The sequence below is a fragment of the Podarcis filfolensis genome, assembly GCF_964270895.1.
Source record: "Podarcis filfolensis genome assembly, chromosome: 5".
Lineage (NCBI taxonomy): Eukaryota > Metazoa > Chordata > Lepidosauria > Squamata > Lacertidae > Podarcis > Podarcis filfolensis.
In genome coordinates, this window is record NC_139608.1 from 67,935,716 (window position 1) to 67,954,830 (window position 19,115).

A 19,115-nucleotide genomic window follows, 5' to 3' on the forward strand; every position below is an offset into this window, starting at 1 on the left:
CCAAGAGCGTATTACGCAGTTTGCAGCACAATCTTAGGCGGGTTTCCTTAGAAGTCCCCTTGTATTGGCCATAGAATCGCGAGCTCAGTGCTAACAAAGCTTTTCTCAGCGGGATCCTTTTTCTCCAACCCGGCACGAACCCTCAAGAGCAGATTTCCAGGTACTCTGGCTGGTTTTCTGCGCAACCGCCACAGGTTCCCTATCCGCTTATTGTCCGGCTATTCTGGCCAATACGGCACCAAATACCGCGGCTACCCCAAAGAGTTCGGTAGAGCCTCTAGCGGGCGCAATTAGGGAGATTCCAGCAGGGGCCGCTGCGCCATCGTCGCGTGACGGCATCACCGCGCGCCGGCGATTTCCTCCGCCGCTGCCGCCGCCACCATGGAATCCAACAGGGACGAGGCGGAGCGTTGTATCGCTATCGCGGTGGGCGCCATCAAGGCCGGCCAGGTCGAGAAGGCGCGTCGCTTCTTGGAGAAGGCGCAGCGCCTCTACCCGTCTCAGCGGGTCCGCGGTGAGCGGGGGCGGAGAGGGGCGGGAAGGGCTGGGGAGGCCGGCGGGGCCTGTGGAGGCTGGGGAAATGACCTCTCACCCGCACTGCGCGTGCGCAGTGAGCTGCGACGCCGCGGGGCACCTTGGGAGTTGGAGTCCCTGGCGGTTCCGTGCCGCGAGCGGGATACGGGCCGCGAAGCGAGTCTTGGAGGGAGACTTCCCGGTGGGCGCGTGGGGTAAGGGGAGACCTGGCTGGGAGAGTCGCCTGGGAGTCCTGAGCAGGAAGAGTCAGCCGCTGGTCCTTGCGAAGCTGGGCTTGGGAGACCACAATTCCCAGAAGCCACCGCGCCGTGTGTGGAGGGGGGGGCAACACCATATCAATAGAGGGAGCGGAATAGCCCCCTTGTATGGCCCCAGCACCCCCTTTCTCTGCTGCTTCCCCGTGTTACATATGACACGCTTAGGCTCCCCCCGCACCCAAATCAGTGGCTCGCTATATCTTTCCCCTAGGCCTTAGTTTGGGGTTTCGCCCCCCAACCCTCTTCATCGTGGTCCCCCAGCCCTTCCCCGAAGCCCCCCGTTCGCTCTTGTATCCGTAGCAGCTGATTTCCTTCAGCCCCACAATTGAGCATCTTCCCCCGTCCCCTGTTTAGCCGCTTTCTTTTTATAAACGACGCCAAATCCACACGGTAAGCAGAAATCTGCCACCATTGGCTCCCAGTATATCGCTGGAGATCGCGTGTGTCTCAAGTATACTAGGTGTTATCGGAGGCTGCTGCCTTCATGCCCTCCCTGATCGTGGGCTTCCGCGAGAGTGGTTTTGCTGGTCACTGGGGTGGAAGCAGGACGTTGGGCTACTGCTGTACGGATTGCTTGGGCTGATCCTCAGAGAGAGCCTCTTTATCCTCTCTGAAATGGTTACACACATCCTCGCCCACTGCTTGCCCCAATCTCCTGGTCTCCGGTTGACCCTTCAGCTCTTAAACAACTTGTCCAGCTTTAAGCTAAGATGGCAGCAAAGAATCTTTGCTTTTTGTGGCTCTGTTTTCTCAGCTTCCTCTCCCCCCCCCCCCCATGGAGTGGTCATCTTATCTGTTCTTGCTTTGCACTTTGCCACCCATCTTTTCAGCATTACAACTTTTCAGCCCCTTAACTTACAGCATTGCTCTATATTCTTAGTTACAGCACAGAAGCCCCTCTACACTTTACAGAAATATGGAGTTCCTCTGTCTTGCCCCCCACTGTCTTATTTCCCATTCCTACAATACACGTTTTTGAGGGGAGCCAAACAGATGCAATCTAGTAATATGGAATTAGAGTTGCTGCTTTTTCTGTCTTTGAAAGTTGAGTAAGCAAGTGCACTTTCTAGTTGCTTCATCTCTAGGGATAGATATACGTATTGAATTTCTGTTTGTCATACAACTGTTAAAAAGAAAATGTTGCAACCGCTTGCTCTGCTGCTGTCAATTTTGTGATGTGGAGCAGAGAAAATTTCACATAGTGTTTTCCAACATCTATTTATTTCACCTTAGCCCTCAGACATGGAACAAGAATAATTTACAACTTTGAGAGAAAGGAAATGAATATTAAGAGACCAATTTTTAAAAGCCTTACCAAGAAAGACAGAAATAAAATAGTTACAGAATAAGGATGTATTGAATATTCAAATATGAAATCATTATTATTTTGGCCTTAAAATATTGTTGTGGGGATTTGGCCCTCAATCTTGCTTTAAGAAAACTAGAGCAGCTGATTCATGGAAAGTGATCCCAGCCAATTGGGAATCAGGTAGTCAGCCTATCTCATAGCCAATCAGATTTGGTTACACAATGATGTCATGATGTTCTTCCTGTTTTCACTTTGAATGAGGAAATGCTTTATCCTGTGTTGCAGGATAATACAAACAATAAGCAAAAGAGGAGGTTTGTTTTTGCAGATGGTCCTTTCTATGTTTCAGCTTAACTTTATACAAGAATGCCTGTGTGGGGATAGTGTTCACAGATTTTGGTGTGTGTGACTGGGAAGAACTGCTCGGCTTCAGTTTTCGGCGTGTACACACTTAGGATTGATGTGGTAATCCACATGTGGATGCTATGCTTATTCCTATGAAGAAGTGCTTTCTTTTTAAGAATTTTGTGGCATTCAGGGAAAATATAACAAACGGCAATATCTACTGAAATCACTTTGTTTTTACCTGAACTTTCTTGAAAGTCATAAGCAGTTGAATCCCATAGTTCTGCTTGTGGATATGTTCCCTTCCTTTTTCGTTTCTGTCGTAGTTCCTTGGGTTGGAACATTTTTAAAAGTTTGTTTTTAACCTATTTTTCCTTAATTAAAAATGGCTCGTTAAGGCTGGACAGGAACAAAACAAAATGAAGGCTTTTGATAAAGTGTCACTTATGTCTTCTGTAGTTTAAATGTATAATTAAGTACCTAAGAAGAACTTACTACATCACTTCAGTGGCCCATTTAGTCCAGTATCCTGTTCTCACAGTGGCCAACCAATGCCTATGGGAACTGTAGATCAATCTGCGCAATTGCTTGCAATAATGTAGGCTTGCAATAAGTGCTTATTTCCCCACTGCCGCCACCACCCAGTTGTGAATCACCTCTTTAGAATTATAATCCCTTACAATTTATTTTTCATCATCAGATCTACCCTGTGAAATGGGTCGTTTTAAAAATCCCGTTTGCTGATAGGGAACTCAGGCAAGGAGGCAGTGGCTTCCCTACAGCCATTAGGTCAATGGATGACCTGGTGTTTAAACTGGGCAGAAGGGGTGTGCATAGTGCCAGTGACCACTTTGTGACCACTTTGGCTCGCCTATAAATGTTGACAGAACAAATTATTGTATCCGCTCTCCAGATTTGGTGCTTGGTTTTTGTTTTGTTTTGCAAGATAAGGGTAAAGGAAACCCCTGACCATTAGGTCCAGTCATGGCCGACTCTGGGGTTGCAGCGCTCATCTTGCTTTATCGGCCGAGGGAGCCGGCGTACAGCTTCCGGGTCATGTGCCCAGCATGACTAAGCTGCTTCTGGCGAACCAGAGCAGCGCACGGAAACGCCGTTTACCTTCCCGTCGGAGCGGTACCTATTTATCTACTTGCCCTTTGACGTGCTTTCGAACTGCTAGGTTGGCAGGAGTTGGGACCGAGCAATGGGAGCTCACCCCGTCGTGGTGATTCGAACTGCCGACCTTCTGATTGGCAAGTCCTAGGCTCTGTGGTTTAACCCACAGCGCTACCCGTGTCCCTTTGCAAGATATAGAAGCTTACATTAGATTTGATACAAAACTTATTTGCACTTATCTAGAAATACTTCCTTTATTTGTGGCATTTATAATCCACCTTTTCTTCCAAGGAGCTCATGGTGCATGCATGACTCTCCCCCTCCTCAGTTTGTCCCCACAACAACTCTGTGGGGCAAGTTAGGCTGAGAGGCAGTGACTGGCCCAAGGGCACCCAGTGAGCTTCATGACCCCAAGTGGGGATTCAGACCCTGGTCTCCCAGTCCAACATTCCAACCAGTAGAGAGATGATTTTCCCCTGCCCAAGGGTAAAGCATACAGCAGTACTAATCTGAAGGGAGGCGACATGACTGTGTTTGAGAAGTTGTATAAAATAATCGTGACTGGATTTAATGGTGCTCTTTTGACTGGCTTTTAGCAGTGCAACTATGGCAAGCCTTTATTTGCTTTATTTCCTCTAAAGCTGGGGAAATAGATGCATCTGTTTGAACAGTGCTGTTGGGCTGCCAACTGACCAGGGCAAAAACACAGCCTGTTCTGCTCTTGCACCTTGAACAGCAGTTTGGTATTGAAAATGTTTCAATGCATGGAGATAAATATTTCCGCTTGCTGGTGTCTGCATATTTAGCTGTAAAAGACACAGCCCGGCCAGGTCAGATCTATAGTTGGCAACCTTAGCTTCTTGGGCCCAAGAACTTGGGAGAATTGGTGATGGATATTGATCCCTTTGTTCTTTCTTTCCTCCCAGCAGGAGTCTGAATACAGGAGCTGGCCTTTTTTTTGCTGTTGCCTTCCTTGGACCCGGGTTCAGTGCTGTCCTGTGTTGAGCAGTGGACAGCATATAGTCATCTAGCCACATGGCTGTGCTTCTTGCTGTTGTAGCCTTAAAGACTGCTAGCCTAAAAGAGAGAAAATGAACAACCACTTAGCTTATGCTATTTCATTATCCCATGTGGGTAACTACTACTCACTGTCAGAGGCTAGCAAATTATTTTTAATTATTATATTTTTCATTTGTATCCCACCCTGTCTTCAAGGAGCTCAAGATGACATTTATAGTCGTCGTCCCCCGGTCCCCTCCACCATCCATTTCATTCTCAAAACAACGCTGTGAAAGAGAGAGTGACTGGCCTAAGATTACCCTGTGAACTTGATAGCTACCTCAGATTTTTTCACTCCAACCATAGTATGGCTAGTTGGTTCTGCCCAGACATTGAGGTCCAGCACCGAGGGCCTTCTGGCGGTTCCCTCACTGTGAGAAGCGAAGTTACAGGGAACCAGGCAGAGGGCTTTCTTGGTAGTGGCACCCTCTCTGTGGAAGGCCCTCCCATCAGATGTCAAGGAAATAAACAACTGATGTTTAGAAAGCATCTGGAGGCAGCCCTGTTTAGGGAAGTTTTTAATGACTGATTTTTAATGTATTTTTAATCTTTTGTTGGAAGCCGTCCAGAGTGGCTGAGGAAACCCAGCCAGATGGGTGGGGTATAAATAAATTGTTGTTATTATTATTATTATTATTATTATTATTATTATTATTATTAGGATCTTGTTGGCATGTGGATCCTGCTAACAGTATCAATTCGGGGTGGTTGTTCTGCTTATTATTGAACACTGTCTAGTTTGGTGCTTTCTTTTAAATATTATAATCACTTTATATATTTCATTTTAATCACCAGGTTGTTTTTTTCTAATTTTCCTCTTGTCTTGTGCCCTCTGATTGAACATTAACCCATAGATACATTCAAAGCTTAAGGGGTTATTGATTTGTTGGCATAAGTAGATTAGACAACAAATGATTTGCATCAAATGGTGTTCTTTCTGTCAGGATGTAAAAGAGTGAACATCTCAGCTGGCTAGATTTATTAAAAATAAAATAAAATTGGATGAAAGTACTGAAGTTTTTTGGAAGAGGACCAGCAAAGGAGGGGGGGAGAATATGAGAACACTTGGTAGTAACTATGAAAGAAATGAAAATATTGAAAGAGCGGGAGAAATTTGACCCATTGCTGTGTTTTCTTGCTTGCAGTGCTGCTCGATTCTCTCACCAGGAGTGAAAAATCATCAAATGGCCATTCGCAAACCAAGGAATCCACAAACCCCCACCTTAGAAAAATGAGTGGGGACATCCCTGCAGCCAATGGAGAGGCAGGTGGGGATATCAGTAAAGGTTACACTCAAGATCAAGTAGATGCAGTTAAGAGGTAAGTGTACACATCAGATTTTGTTTGTGTATTGGAGGGCCCTGGCTTGCTACCACAGAGTCATTTTTTGGTCACATTTGGGAGGTAAGTTCAGGGTGCAGGTGCTGACTTACAATGAATTATGACAACGTAGTCATGGAGAGCAACACCTACGGTAAGACAGGTCTGTTTACCTTAGAAATTGCTTCTTTGCATTCACCAAAGAGCAGCTGGGCTGCTTTTGCTGAAGATGCTGAAATTCCACAATAAGGACGTATTATTTTATTTGGTTCCCAAACTTCCACCCCCACAGACCACTTGAAAATTGCTGGGGGTGTTTGTCTTGTGGTATAACTTATTGGTTATGATTGCAATGCAGTAAATTACAACAGAAGAAATAGAAGACGCAATAAAAATGCAGTTAAAAAGAAACATGACTATTTAGCGTGATGGCTGTGTCTCATGGATCACAATACTGGGGTAGACGATACAGAGCTAGATGAACCAGCGGTTTGATTAAGGCAGCCTCCTTTTGTTCCTGTGTTACTTTGGAACTTTATACCCTTCCAAATAGCTCAGATGAGCCCCCAGGGCTGCATACAGTATATGCATCAGTGAATAAAACATGTACTAAAATACAGTACATTAAAAGCATTATTATTCTTACATTTATTGCTTCTCTCAAAAGTCTTAATGTGATTTACAAGAAAAACAACTAAAAATGTGTTTTAAAAGCAGGCGGAAAATGTATTGCTTTAAAACCCACAATCCTAGGCAGAGACCTAAAAACAACAACATTCAGCTGTAAAACCTGGATGAAGTAGAACAACACCATAAAGCCATAAAAAATGCAGTCAAAGTCCATCAAAACAATTTAATATTCCCATTAAAGTCTCCTAAAGCAGCGTGGGCAACGGGTAATTTCTCTCAAAGTTTTCCAAAACAGAATAGTCTTTGCTGGCTTCTAAGAATCAATTCAAGTAAACCCGCCAAGCTTCTCTAGAGAAGGAGTTGTGTAGCAAGGATACTAACACTGAAAAAGTGCCACCGCTTGAGCCAGACAAGCTGAGACATATATATATATAATATTAGCAGGTGAACTAGGGCCTCATTTGATGACCTTAGCACCTGGGGAGGCTGAAATGAGAAGAGGTGAGCCACAGTGGATGGCAGGACCGTTCCCGATAGAGAAGCCTTATCCATGCAGACCTTTCAGCATCAGAAATTGCACACCCATTAGCCTTACAACTAGAATTTAAGCAAGCGGTAATCTAAGGGCTAGAGCCCTTTGGTTTTTTGTCTTTTATTATGGGGGTTAATTACTTGCTGGGCATTGTGTATGGTTTCTAAATTACATTTGAAATCCGCTCTTCCTCCAGAGAACTCTCAGTGGCTTACATGTGATTCCTAGATGATCTCTCATTAGAGACAGATCCCTTTAGCTTCAGGAATAGAACTGCATCATGTGGCTTCAGACTTGGGAGGTAATCCTTTACACATTTACCTGAGAGTAAGTCCAGCTGAAATCAGTAAGGCTTACTTCTGAGTAGACATGTATAGGATTGCACTGTTAGTCTCGGTTAACTTTTGGTTTCTTATATACGAAACCAGTTGTCTGTTTGGTCATTGACCTTCAGCGAGAAAGGGTATTTCTTTATACAAGGCCATTTGGTCTTTTGTGCTTTTTGCCTAAAATGAAGGAAGTTCGTCTTGAAGCCCCAAATTTTAAAGCTAACAGAACATGCCTAAAGTTTGGGTCAGGATAAAGGCAAGCTGTTTCCGAGTTTTTTTTCTTTAGCGTAATGCACGGTTGTGTCACTTGAGGGCAGCATTTTCCCTGCATTGCGTCTGATCTTTGAGGGCCAAGTCTCTAGAACTGAACCCACAAGCAACATATAAGTCGCATACAAATGCTCATCCGTAAGTTGCTTTCTTGCACTTTGTATATTTGATTATTTATTTTTTTTGTAGCCAAGCTTTGGATTATGACCTACATTGTAGGAAACCAGTTCACCATGTGCATAATGTGCTTACTTGGCCCCCGAGCTCCACATGGTGTTCGTGTGCATACAGACTTCCTCATTCTTTTCAGTATAGGGAGCAGACATCTTCCCGCACCAATGAATGTGCATGTAGACCTGCTTATTCCTTAAGGATGAATAGGGGAGCCATTGAGGGTAGCAGCATCTCCAAAGCTTTTGTGACCATAGAAATCTATTTTAATGTAGACTTCAAATGTATCTGCTATGGACATAACGTAGGCCACTTCTGCCTGCATTACTGCTGCTTCTTAGAGGGAGAATTTGTCCTGCCACCTGAGCGCTGCTGCTTTAGATCTAGAAAAGGCAGAAGTGGAGCTGATACGCTATGTCACGGTGGCAGCACCAGATGACTGGAAGCAGTGCAGAGTCTGGAGAGTGAAATTGCTGTTGTAAAGGCCCTTCTTCCCCAAAGTGATTTCCATGTCATGAAGCCTGACTATCCTGCATCTTGGAGAGTAAAGGAAACATTCCTCCTGACAACAGACATTGAGCTTTGCAGCCTCCAGACACCCTCGTAAAGGAACAGGGAACATATGGCTGTTTAGGGTGGTGTCAGAACTTCCCTGGTTGGCTGGTTTTGGGAGAGAGTCGGGGATGCCCTGCTCCTCTTTGAAAGCTGGTGTTGGATTAGCGTCCAAGCCCACAGATCTTTTTACATGTATAGCAGCAGACTGCATACATGCAGCTCTGTGTGAGGAATCTGTGCCCCTTCCTGCTAAAGAAGTAGTCGTCAGTGAGCTGAGACAGAAGGGTCTAAAAGGTTCAAATTCAGAAATGTTTGAGAAACCTTGCTTGCATCCCTTAAACGCAGCTCAGGGCTGAGCCACACAGCTCTGCTTCTCTCTCTTCTGGCCTTAAAGGGACAGTAGAGCTTGAAGGCTAAAAGAGAAATCCTTGTGTGTAAGGCAGGTGCAGCTGGCAATTTAGGATTTGCAAGGGGTCAGGTGTTGCTTGCTGCAGGTGAGTAGCAAATGGTTAAGCTGGGTAGCTGAACCTCTGATGGGGAAAGGGTGAATGGATGTCCCAGTTAATGGTGTAGCATCAATGAATGCTTTTGAACCAGTTGAGGAAATAAAACTAGAGGGCAGTATTAATCTGAATTGAAATTTGGGGGAAATGGAAAGTTAAACTATTTTTAAAGTAGATTTTCTTTCTCTTATTAACAGCTGCTATGTGCTCTTCTCTTTACTTTTTAGGGTAAAACAATGTAAAGACTATTATGAAATTCTGGGTGTGAGCAGAGACTCCTCTGACGAGGATCTGAAAAAGGCGTACCGGAAATTAGCACTGAAATTTCACCCCGATAAGAATCATGCACCTGGTGCAACGGAGGCCTTTAAAGGTAAAATGTAGTCTCTTTTTTGTGAGCCGTCTCTCAGGACCATGAAAGGTAGTACCTTGGGGTGGCAGGGGTCAAGAGATGAGGGTTAGTAGCTTTTTCTTGGTTAGAATTAGTGGGTTTGTTGTTGATGTCTTTGCATTTAAGTCTTGGAGATCGGGGGTTTAGTGTATTGCTTGTTGCCACTGTAAACATCTTGAAAAATCTAGGAGAGAGAGTGTGTAATAGGAGAGGCCAGCTTATTTGTCCCATTCGTGGATCTGACGCTGAGACTTTTCTACCACATCTTAAAATTGCAGCATCTAAGATTGTCCTGCAAGTCCCCTTGATTTCAGTGGCAGAAAGTTACCCTTGCACTAAGGGGGGTTAAGCTACCTCTCTAGGTTCTTAATAGCTTCTTTACTACTCCTAATTGTATTGGAAATCATCATGGTGGCTGAGTTCAAACGCAGCTTTAAAATCCAAAGGTTCTGGTTGTGGGGGGGGGGTCCCTCCTGATTTTCAGAATTGGAACTGGATCAGAGCTCTCATTTGAGTAAAATAATGGAGGAGTAATTATACAGAATACAGAATGTGTTCCCATATGTTATTGGAAAACAGAAAGCAAGTCTGTTCGGTCCCTTTTGGGATCCTAAATCTAGGCCTGTTTCATTTGACAGGAAAAGGGTCTAACTGACCCTTTGTGTGCTCAGGTTATATTAAAACTGCACTTGTCTAGACATCTGGCCCAAAAAAAGCTCTTCAATAGTGTGTTCTCCAGGGTGGCGAAAGGCAGGTTTCTTCACCTGTAGACTTTGTTATTATGTTTACTGAAGGCTTTACTAAGAGTTGCATGTCACAACTCGGGCATGAAGCAAGATAATGCTTTATCCTCCCTGACAGGGCCATTTTTCAGGAGGTTATCTTTACCAAAGCCCATTTCATTCCTCCTTTTACCCTCTCTGTGTTAGCACCCACGTGCCCACTAAAGTTCACCTCTTTACCTTTGGGGAATGGAAAGAGGCATGCACTCCTTTCTGGAAATCTCTTGGTTAATATTTTTTCAGATGTTAGCTGGTGCTTTAGTGTTCCTTTTCCCCAGTGATCTTTGATAAGTGTGACATTTTTTGCCTTCGGACCTTGTTTATGGTCCTCTTCTTTCTTAGGAGTGTGCTTGCAAGAACAAAATAACTGCTTTGCTGCATCAGAATGTAGAGCCACTGATAGATATATCCTCAATAAAATTGAACCAGGACATAAGAATATGTCAAGTCATAAAGGTGATCGGGATGGGGCCTAATAGCTTATCAAATTCTTGGCATAGCCTGTTTGGAACGCTTGGACTTCGTTCATCATTTATGAACTCCCTTTCCAATAAAAGCAGAACCATTATGAAAAGGCAGGCCATTAAAACAAAAACTTATTATTGTTATTCAATTGGACTAGTTGACTCTTGGGGTCCCTTCCAACTCTACAATTCTATGATTCCATGAACTTAGCAAACCGGTTGCACCCACTGCATCAGTAGGCCAGATTTTTCTTTCATGCACATTTATCCTTTAGATGCCTTTATAAAATGGAGATTTAGTAAGGGCTTTAAAATCAACTAGAGAAGGATGGAAAGCAGACAGAAGAGAGGCTGCTGTTATTACGAGTATCGAAAACACATTCTTTTAAATGCTTGAGGCACTTCATAATGAATATGTAGGGTATATCTGCATTCACTATCCCCATTCTACAGGTGGGCTGAACGAGACCACCCACTTACTTCCTGCCTGATGTGAGATACGAACTGGGGACTTTTCCAGTTTGCTGGCTTTAGGCCACTGGCTGACATTTGCTGTCGCTGGAGGCAAAAATACGAATCCTTTCTTCTTTCTTACATTTCAGCTATTGGTAATGCATACGCAGTATTGAGTAATCCAGAGAAGAGGAAGCAGTACGACCAGTTTGGAGATGCAAAAGTCAGTCCCACACGGCACGGGCATAGCCCTACGGACTTCAACCGAGGGTTTGAGGCCGACATCTCTCCTGAAGACCTCTTCAATATGTTCTTTGGTGGTGGTTTTCCTTCTAGTAAGCCTTTTGTTTTAAATCCGGTGGGGGGTGGGGAGAAGGTTGGGGAAATGAGGAGTCACCCACTCAGCTGGCTTCCCTCCACAGTCACTTACCAGAACCAAAGCAGGCCCTAGATAAGGCAAGATACCCCCCCCCCCGCCCAGCTGAGCAGGGATGTGCTAATAGAATCCAGATGTTAGAGCAACAACTCGACTTTCTAGCAAGCAGGGTGAAAGACCCTTCCGCAACGTATTTGGTGGCAGTTCCCTTTAAAGTTGAGTTGGAAAGAGACTACTGTTTTAAGGAAGCTTCCTTTCTCTCCTGTCTAACCTTGCATGAAAATGAAAACCATTCTGACCCAATACACCCTCCTAGGTTTCCTTATCGGTGCAACCAGGACCGGCCCTACTGTTAGGCAACTGCCTCAGGTAGAGGACATTGGTGGGCAGCAGCATTCCCTGGCGGTTCCTCCTCAGCCACTCCTCTCTGTTGTTACAAGGCCTGATATGACCTGCTGCCTTAGGTATGGTGGAGGACACGATCCTGTCACTGGCGTTGGTGCAAGAGTCGCTTGCCGGCCCCGTTGGCTTCTGCACATGAAATGAAGAGGGGGCGCCATCTTGTCCTTTGCTGAAGGCACCCAAATTCCTGAGCGCTGCACAACTCCAGCCCAGCACCGGTGCGGTTGCCTGCTTGGGCTGCACAAGCAAAAATGGAGCTCTTGAGTGAGAAAGATTCCCTCAGGGGCTGTGTTGTGCTTGAAGTACGCTTTCCCTCCCTGTAGGTAGAAGACAGGACCTGTCGCCCTCCAGGTGTGGTTGGACTTCCATCATCCCTGCTCAGCATGGCCAGGGGTCAGGGATGAAGGGAGCTGAGGTCCACCAACATCAGGGGGGCAACAGGGTCCCCATCCCAGGGGTAAGGAAAGGAAAATCATTGCTGCCTACTGGACAGATTATTCAGCCAGCTGAGTGGAGGTGTTGTGGGCCTCCCCCTCTCAACCTGCAGAACTCACAACATAGAGAGGTGCTGTGTCTGAGGCCCAATATGATCACCATACTTGGAACTAGGAAGGCCTTTTCCTTGGGGTCGAAATTGACTAGAGAGGTGAAGGATGGAGTGTTTGGGAGAGGTTGCGTTCCCTGCAGCATGTGCCTTGGCTCCCTTGCTTGAATCCTTTGGAATTAGTTGCCGTCCCGGTTCCTTTTCCGCAGTGTACACTGTTTGTGGTTTCAATAATTGGTGGAGCTGCTGGTGACAGATTGCTTAGTCCGCGGCCATTTGCCCTCGTAAGAGCTCCTTCCCGTTCTTCTTTCCGCACTAGATAATTCGGAGGCTCTGCCAACCGCCAGCAGGAATGGATCTGATCTGCATCATCTAGCTAAATTTAAACCTTGCAAGGGTAGCAGGTTATATAGGAAATGGTGCCGTAGGCCTTGCAACACATTAACCAGTTCTAAAGTCACTCTTGGGTTCCCATAAACAGCAGATGAGCTGGCAAAACTGTTCCTGAACTGTACCACTTCGAAGTACAGGTGGGGGGTTGTGTGATTGAATGATCCTGGAATAAAAAAAGATCTCGGCACATAGAAAGCAGACATATCAGAGAGAGGAGTTCTAGCCTTGAATTCTAGCCTATACATATACATACACCCACCCACCCACCCACCCACCCACCCAGGGTGAGTCCTTTAAAAGAGCCCCCGTGGATACAGAGTACACATGTTCCACGGGCCCTCTTTTAAAAGACCCACCCTGTATATATATATGCACTTCCTATGACCTGCTACCTTCAGTTCTGTACTAGCATTTGGATCCAAACTGATGCTATGAAACAATAAATACTCAGCTCCCATTTGACAGCCGACTCTCCTAAAACATGCACTATGGTGTGATTACGCATGGGGAAAGAGCACCCCATTTTTTCTCTATGGTCCCTGGCCATTGTGGTTTTATGATTTTTTTCCCCTGGTCACTTCGCTGGTGTTTGTGATCAACGAAGCTTGGTGTTGAAACAAGACTCTGTGGCTTTCTAAATGTTTTGCATGCCACAAAGAAAGGCTTTGCGGTCCAGGGATTGGATTAAACCACCATATCTTGCTCTAGTTTAAAAATGCAAGTTGCTGGTGCTTTTGTGCTGCCTGGACAATAGTCACTGTTAACATATCTCCCCTCCTATCTTTACTCATGTGAAATATAAGTCTGCTGTACTATATCCTGAAGGCAGAAAATCCCAGGCCTTTGCAAAAAGCTTTATTAGTTCCATAGCTGTGTGTTATAAAAGAAGTGCATGTTTCAATGGAAAAAGCCCTTCAGGTAGATGAGGGAAATGGATAGCGGCCCATTGATGAGATGCCCACTGTAGGAATTCGCAAATCTTCAGGGCATAAAAACAATAAGCGTGTTTCTAATATTACAGCTTGCAGCTGAATGGAAATAACAAATGGAAAAAGCAAATGGAAAATTACAGCTTTAAAAAAATCTTTAAAAATATTTATATAGCATCAAAGCCAGTGTGTTAAATATGCACATTTATGTGTTGATAAAGACTCCTAGATGATGTACAGGTGCAATATTAGGGTGCTTTTCAAAGAAAAACACACATTGGCCAAATTACATTTGTTTTCAATGTTTCCACAGCACAGATCCTCACCTAAAAGTACTCCTTGAGCAGTAATGCCAGATCCAAAGGGGGCAAGCACATGTTCAGTTTCCAAAACATCCATGAACATGCACTGTTTACTCTCCATCTCTCCAGTGTGTCTTATGCCTGATATGCATGTTGGAATTCTGAGCTTTAAAGGCACTTAAGAAACAAAAATTAGGGACCAGACTGATGCATGTACTCCTTGCCCTCCACTTTCCCAAAGCTTTTGGCTCTCTAACCTATTGTGATCCCCAGCAGGTTGCTGTTCTCTATCATAAGCTTTTGGAGGGATTTTAGCATGCCTTAGTGCCTGGCTATTGAAAGCACTAAACGTCCCATAAAGATTGGAAAGCTCCGTAGTGGCAGATGTGTGACAGATGCAAGGGAGCCTAGCCAAGAAATCAGGAGGCAGAGTTCCAGGAGCAAAGGTGTCATTGCCTGCACCAATCTTAAGAAAACCCCTGACCTCTCCCTCCTCTTTCTAAGGAGTAATTTCTGACCGGCATGTCGATGTCAGTTTGGTGCCAGTTCCTGACCACGTCTAGGAGACAGTATGGTGAACCGGTAGCCAGAGCAGGAAGGGGGGAAAGAAGCAAGGGGGAACAGATGAGATGGAGGCCGAGTGACCTGTAGGGCTCTCAAGAACTGAGGAAGGGCTTTTGGGGAGAGGAGGGGGGTTGTACTTATCTGAGTCTCCCTGGCAGGCCCTACCCTTAATAGAGAGCCCAAAGGAAGACGACACAGGGAGTGCACCGTCTCTGCCTGCAGCAGGAAGCCTCCGAGAGTGGTGGAATCTGCCTGGAGGGAACGTCGGGGAGAGCCACGTGAGATGATGAACCTCCTGGGAACCAGAGCCCCCCCGGCTCAGGGAGTGGGGTGGCTGAATAGCAACCACCTGGGGATCCTTTGTCTTAAGAGCCACAAAGTGGGACAGGCAGGAATGAGGGGAACAGGCCTGTAAAAGTTATGCCACGGGACTGTGAAGGTCCATTTCTATGACCACTGCCCATCTTTCCTGAGCGAGAGATTCACAACTCTGCGCCGGGTGACCTACCTGCCAGGTGGCATATGCCCTGCAATAAAAGTAGAGTTGCAAATAAGACAAGGTTTTGTCATTCTTCTCTTGAGCCGAACTGCACCCATGTCAATAGCCTCGGCTACTTTTGCAGTTGTGACTTGAGCAGTTTTGCCGCTTACTTTCTGAGAAAGCCTTTAAAGTTGCATTGTTCTTCCATGCATATTTCCTTTGACGCACCAAGGGGTTAGTTGTTAAAGGATTAGAACCCTGATCGTAAATACGACCTACCTATTAGTGCAGTGGAACGCATCTTCCACACATGAGCGTAACTCAGTATAAAGTCTTGGTTAAGCTGGTTTCTCCGTTGCAGCCTTTGGAACAACCCAGCCTGTCATCTCTCCCATTATGGAGTTTCTCCTGTCATGAAGGGGGCTCTTACTATCACCTTCTAACCTGTCGCTGCACTTGTTAGGGCCTGGTTAAATTCCATTCCAGCAGTGAAATATTCCAAATTTTGCTGTGACCTCGGCCATACACTGCCTCAGTTTGCTGACACCGTATTATTAGTTGCTCTTAACAACTCCCACTTTCACCCACAGGTAACGTTCATGTATACAGCAACGGCAGGATGCGATATACCTACCACCAGAGGCAAGACAGGCGGGAGCATCAAGGCGATGTAAGTTGCGGCCAGAAGGAAGAGAAAGTAAAAATTCTTCAAAACATACTGACCCGTTCCAGTAAAACATTGCTTCTCCGTACTCCTCTGTCCCAGCTGGTTTGTTAACTGTTAATTAGCCGAAAGCCAAAGCAACCCCACTGGGTTTTTGCTTTTATATTTGATTGCGATTTTTTTTTCCAGGATGCAGCTTTCGCCCTTAGGACTGAGTTGCCAAATAGAGGACGAGTGACTACTTGTCTTCAGTTGCGTTTAACTACCAGTACAATTGCATCCTCCGATGCACTGCACTGAGTGCCTTTTTAAAGTTTCATAATTCAAATGCAGAAGAGCCAAGTGCCAGGCTGTGAACGAGGATGTTCACCTCTTGCCTCTGGACTTGCTTGGGGCATTAGGCAAGAGAGACTCTTTTCTCAGTCCCTGCCCCCATCTGTGGTACAGGTATAATGATGATACTGGCCTACCTTACAGCCATGTTAAAAGGCAGGTTTGGGGACCCTGTGGGCCACCAAATGATGTTGGGCTCAGAACGCCCGCCAGCCCCAGCCAGCATGTCCAGCCATTGTGGATGGCTGTCCATTGAGACTTACCAATGGCTACTAGTTATGATGGCTGTATATTTCCTGTAGTACTGGAAGCAGCGTGCTTTGGAATAGCAGTAGCTGGGGCACACAAGTGGGAAAGTGTGACTGCACTCACATGTTGCTTGTGGGTTTGCCAGTGGAATCTGGTTGTCCGCTGTGGAAACAGAATGCTGGACTGGAGAATTCCTGGGTTTAACCCAGCCTTTCTCAACCTGTGGGTCCCCAGATGTTGTTGAACTACAACTCCCATCACCCCTAGCTAGCAGGGCCAGAGTTCAGGGATGATGGGAGTTGTAGTCCAACAACATCTGGGGACCCACAGGTTGAGAACCGCTGGCATCAGAGCTTTCCTTGTGTCCGTATGATTGTAGCTCCAACAACATCAGGAGGGCCACATCTCCGTTACAATTATTGCTGAGATAAAGCCTTCAAAATAACTTTTGAGTACTCTTAATGTGCTGTGAAAGTGCTCAGTGTTATTACTGCTGCAGTGGCTGGTCTTTCAACATCAAGTCCCTCCTTTCCTCCCCTCACCCGGGGTTTGGTCTGAGCAAGAATGATGAGGCCCTTCTGCGAATGCAAATGCACTGATGACATTCCCTTCTTCCTCCCTAGGGTGGCCTTGGGCTGTTTGTCCAGCTGATGCCTATTCTCATCCTCATCATCGTTTCTGCTCTCAGCCAGATGATGGTCTCCAGTCCACCTTACAGTTTGAGCCACAGACCGTTAGTTCCCTTTACTCTTCTACACACTTGGCTTAAGGCTTTTGCCAATTGCTGTTTTTGTTTGATGCATTCTTTCCCCTGTGTTGCTTCTTTTCCTTTCCGTCTCTTTCTCTCACGCTGATTAAACCCTTTAGATCTGCACGTGGTCAGAATACTCTGTGCACAGGACTTCAGGATGCATGGGGGGCAGGACTCACTTGTGTGAAACTTCCCCTAGATCAGAATCTGTCTGCACATGTCTTCGGCAGAAACCCAACTAGATTTGTTATCATGAAAATGGTTGCTGTTTCAGAAAGAAACATTCTGTGGTCATTGCCCAAATGAATGTGTTACTTAACAAATCCCTTGTGTTGCCTTCTACATCGGCAGATCTTCGGTTAGGAATTTTTCATGCATTCATTTTATAAATTTTCCAAGTGACATTGGCACAAGCTTCTAGGATCCAACATGGTTTGCATGGGTCAGTGTAAAGTGGCATTCCAAGTTATGGAAGGGTTAAGAAAAAACTATTCTGGAAAAAAAGTTTTGCAGGAGTGAAGAGAACCCTTCACCTCTTCCCGCAGGCTTTCCCCTGTAAGTTGAGGTTCTTGATTCCTGCAAGCTGCTTATCAAATCTTGGGGGGCGGGGGGAGAGAGAAAACCTATATCCTCTGCAATAATTGGCGTCTTCTCTGCCATGTGAAAGGTTTCAGTAGTTGTAACGTGCTTTAGACTATAAGCTCAGCTCATCTCTCATGGTGCAGTGACCAAATTGACCAGCTGATTAAGGCTGACGATGGTGCTATCTGGGGAAGAACTAGATATACTGCAAGGAGAACATTTCTGAATGTTTAGTCCATGGACTCCCCCCACCCCCACCCCCCGTGCTTTCTCTGCAAGCCACAGGCTGGATCTGATCCTGTGATGAATGTGTCTCCTCTCTCATCTGCTACTTCCACTTCTAGAAGGGAAAGGGCATCTGGACACCTGAGACCATGAGAAAGAGAAGGTGTCCTTCTTTTATTGATCTGTTTTGGTCTTTCCCTTCCATTCTGCCTTCCAGGAAGGAAGAGAGGGATGGCTAGGAGAACGAGATGCCACAGACGGAGAAGAGTGCTCCGTTTGGGCTTGTCCTTTGCAATGCGCGTTTCTGGCCTAAACTCCGCTTGGAGTGGCTCACTGGGAATGTTGTGCCCCTGATAGGAAGCTGCGGCGCTTATCTGTGAGATGGGATGTTAGAGCATTAGGCTGAATAGGCAAAGGTAGCTTACTGCTAAGGGGCTCAGCAGGTAGCTCAGGTTCTGTATGCCCAAGTGAAATCTGTCTCCATCCTTATTAAGTAGGTTGGAAACCCCCAGGGATGTGCTGCTATTTCTTGGAAGATATTCCCCTGGCAGAAGGGAGCCATCTGAATGATTTGGAATATGTACAGGAGCCCAAATATGTAACACAGGGAGGATGATTAGATTTAAAATATTACCACCCCATTTTACAAACTGCAACATGGATGTATGCTACATAGATGTAACACTCTAATTTTTGAGCAGTTCATTATAAGGTTGCAAAAGAGATACAATAGACACAATAGATTCATACAGTTGAAGTCAGCTATAAAATCGGGGGGGGGGGGGCTTACTTAAAATACATGCTGGTTTGTTGGCTTGTGTTTTTTGTGTTGTTGTTTTTTAAAAGAAAATGTCTTCACCCAGAATCAGAAGTTCAACAGGGAGGGAACTGGTCTGATCTGAGGAGGGAGTTCCACAGAATTGGGCCCACAGTACTGAGTGCATGGCTTCTGCTTGATACAAGCCGTGGGGCAGGGGTAGATTTTGAATGAAAATCCACATCTGCACTATTTGCTTCCCTGAGCAGCAAACGTGCATTTGCTGCAGCATCATGTCGAAAGCAGTTACCAAAGTAGCATCAAACAGGAGGAAGCTAGTAGCTTGTAACACAGGCTTTTCCTTGTGTATATTTATTAAATAAAGGCTTTTTGGGTGATGTCGCTCAACTGCTTCCACTCCATCAATGGTAAGGATTGGATTAATTCATTTTGGTGGTCCTTACATTAGCTTTGTTGCTAAGGTTTGATACTTTGTTCCGGGTCCCTTTGTATATTTAGTAGTCTGGAAAAGGCCAGGAAAAG

General features: G+C 45.6%; 1 protein-coding gene across 4 annotated transcripts in view; it reads left to right on the plus strand.

Moving 5' to 3' along the window:
* Positions 1 to 19,115, plus strand: part of DNAJB12 (DnaJ heat shock protein family (Hsp40) member B12) — a 26,124-nt gene continuing 7,009 nt past the window's right edge. The window contains exons 1-7 of one of the 4 annotated variants that reach the window (XM_083614171.1): positions 330 to 514; positions 5,766 to 5,940; positions 9,158 to 9,303; positions 11,170 to 11,355; positions 14,689 to 14,808; positions 15,602 to 15,681; positions 16,881 to 16,990. In XM_083614171.1, coding sequence (XP_083470297.1) covers positions 382 to 514; positions 5,766 to 5,940; positions 9,158 to 9,303; positions 11,170 to 11,355; positions 14,689 to 14,808; positions 15,602 to 15,681; positions 16,881 to 16,990 — 950 coding nt within the window. In that variant the 5' untranslated portion in view covers positions 330 to 381. Of the gene's footprint in view, positions 515 to 565; positions 729 to 944; positions 1,182 to 5,765; positions 5,941 to 9,157; positions 9,304 to 11,169; positions 11,356 to 14,688; positions 14,809 to 15,601; positions 15,682 to 16,880; positions 16,991 to 19,115 lie in introns of those variants that run through there. The other 3 variants (XM_083614174.1, XM_083614173.1, XM_083614172.1) reach the window with 3 other exon arrangements.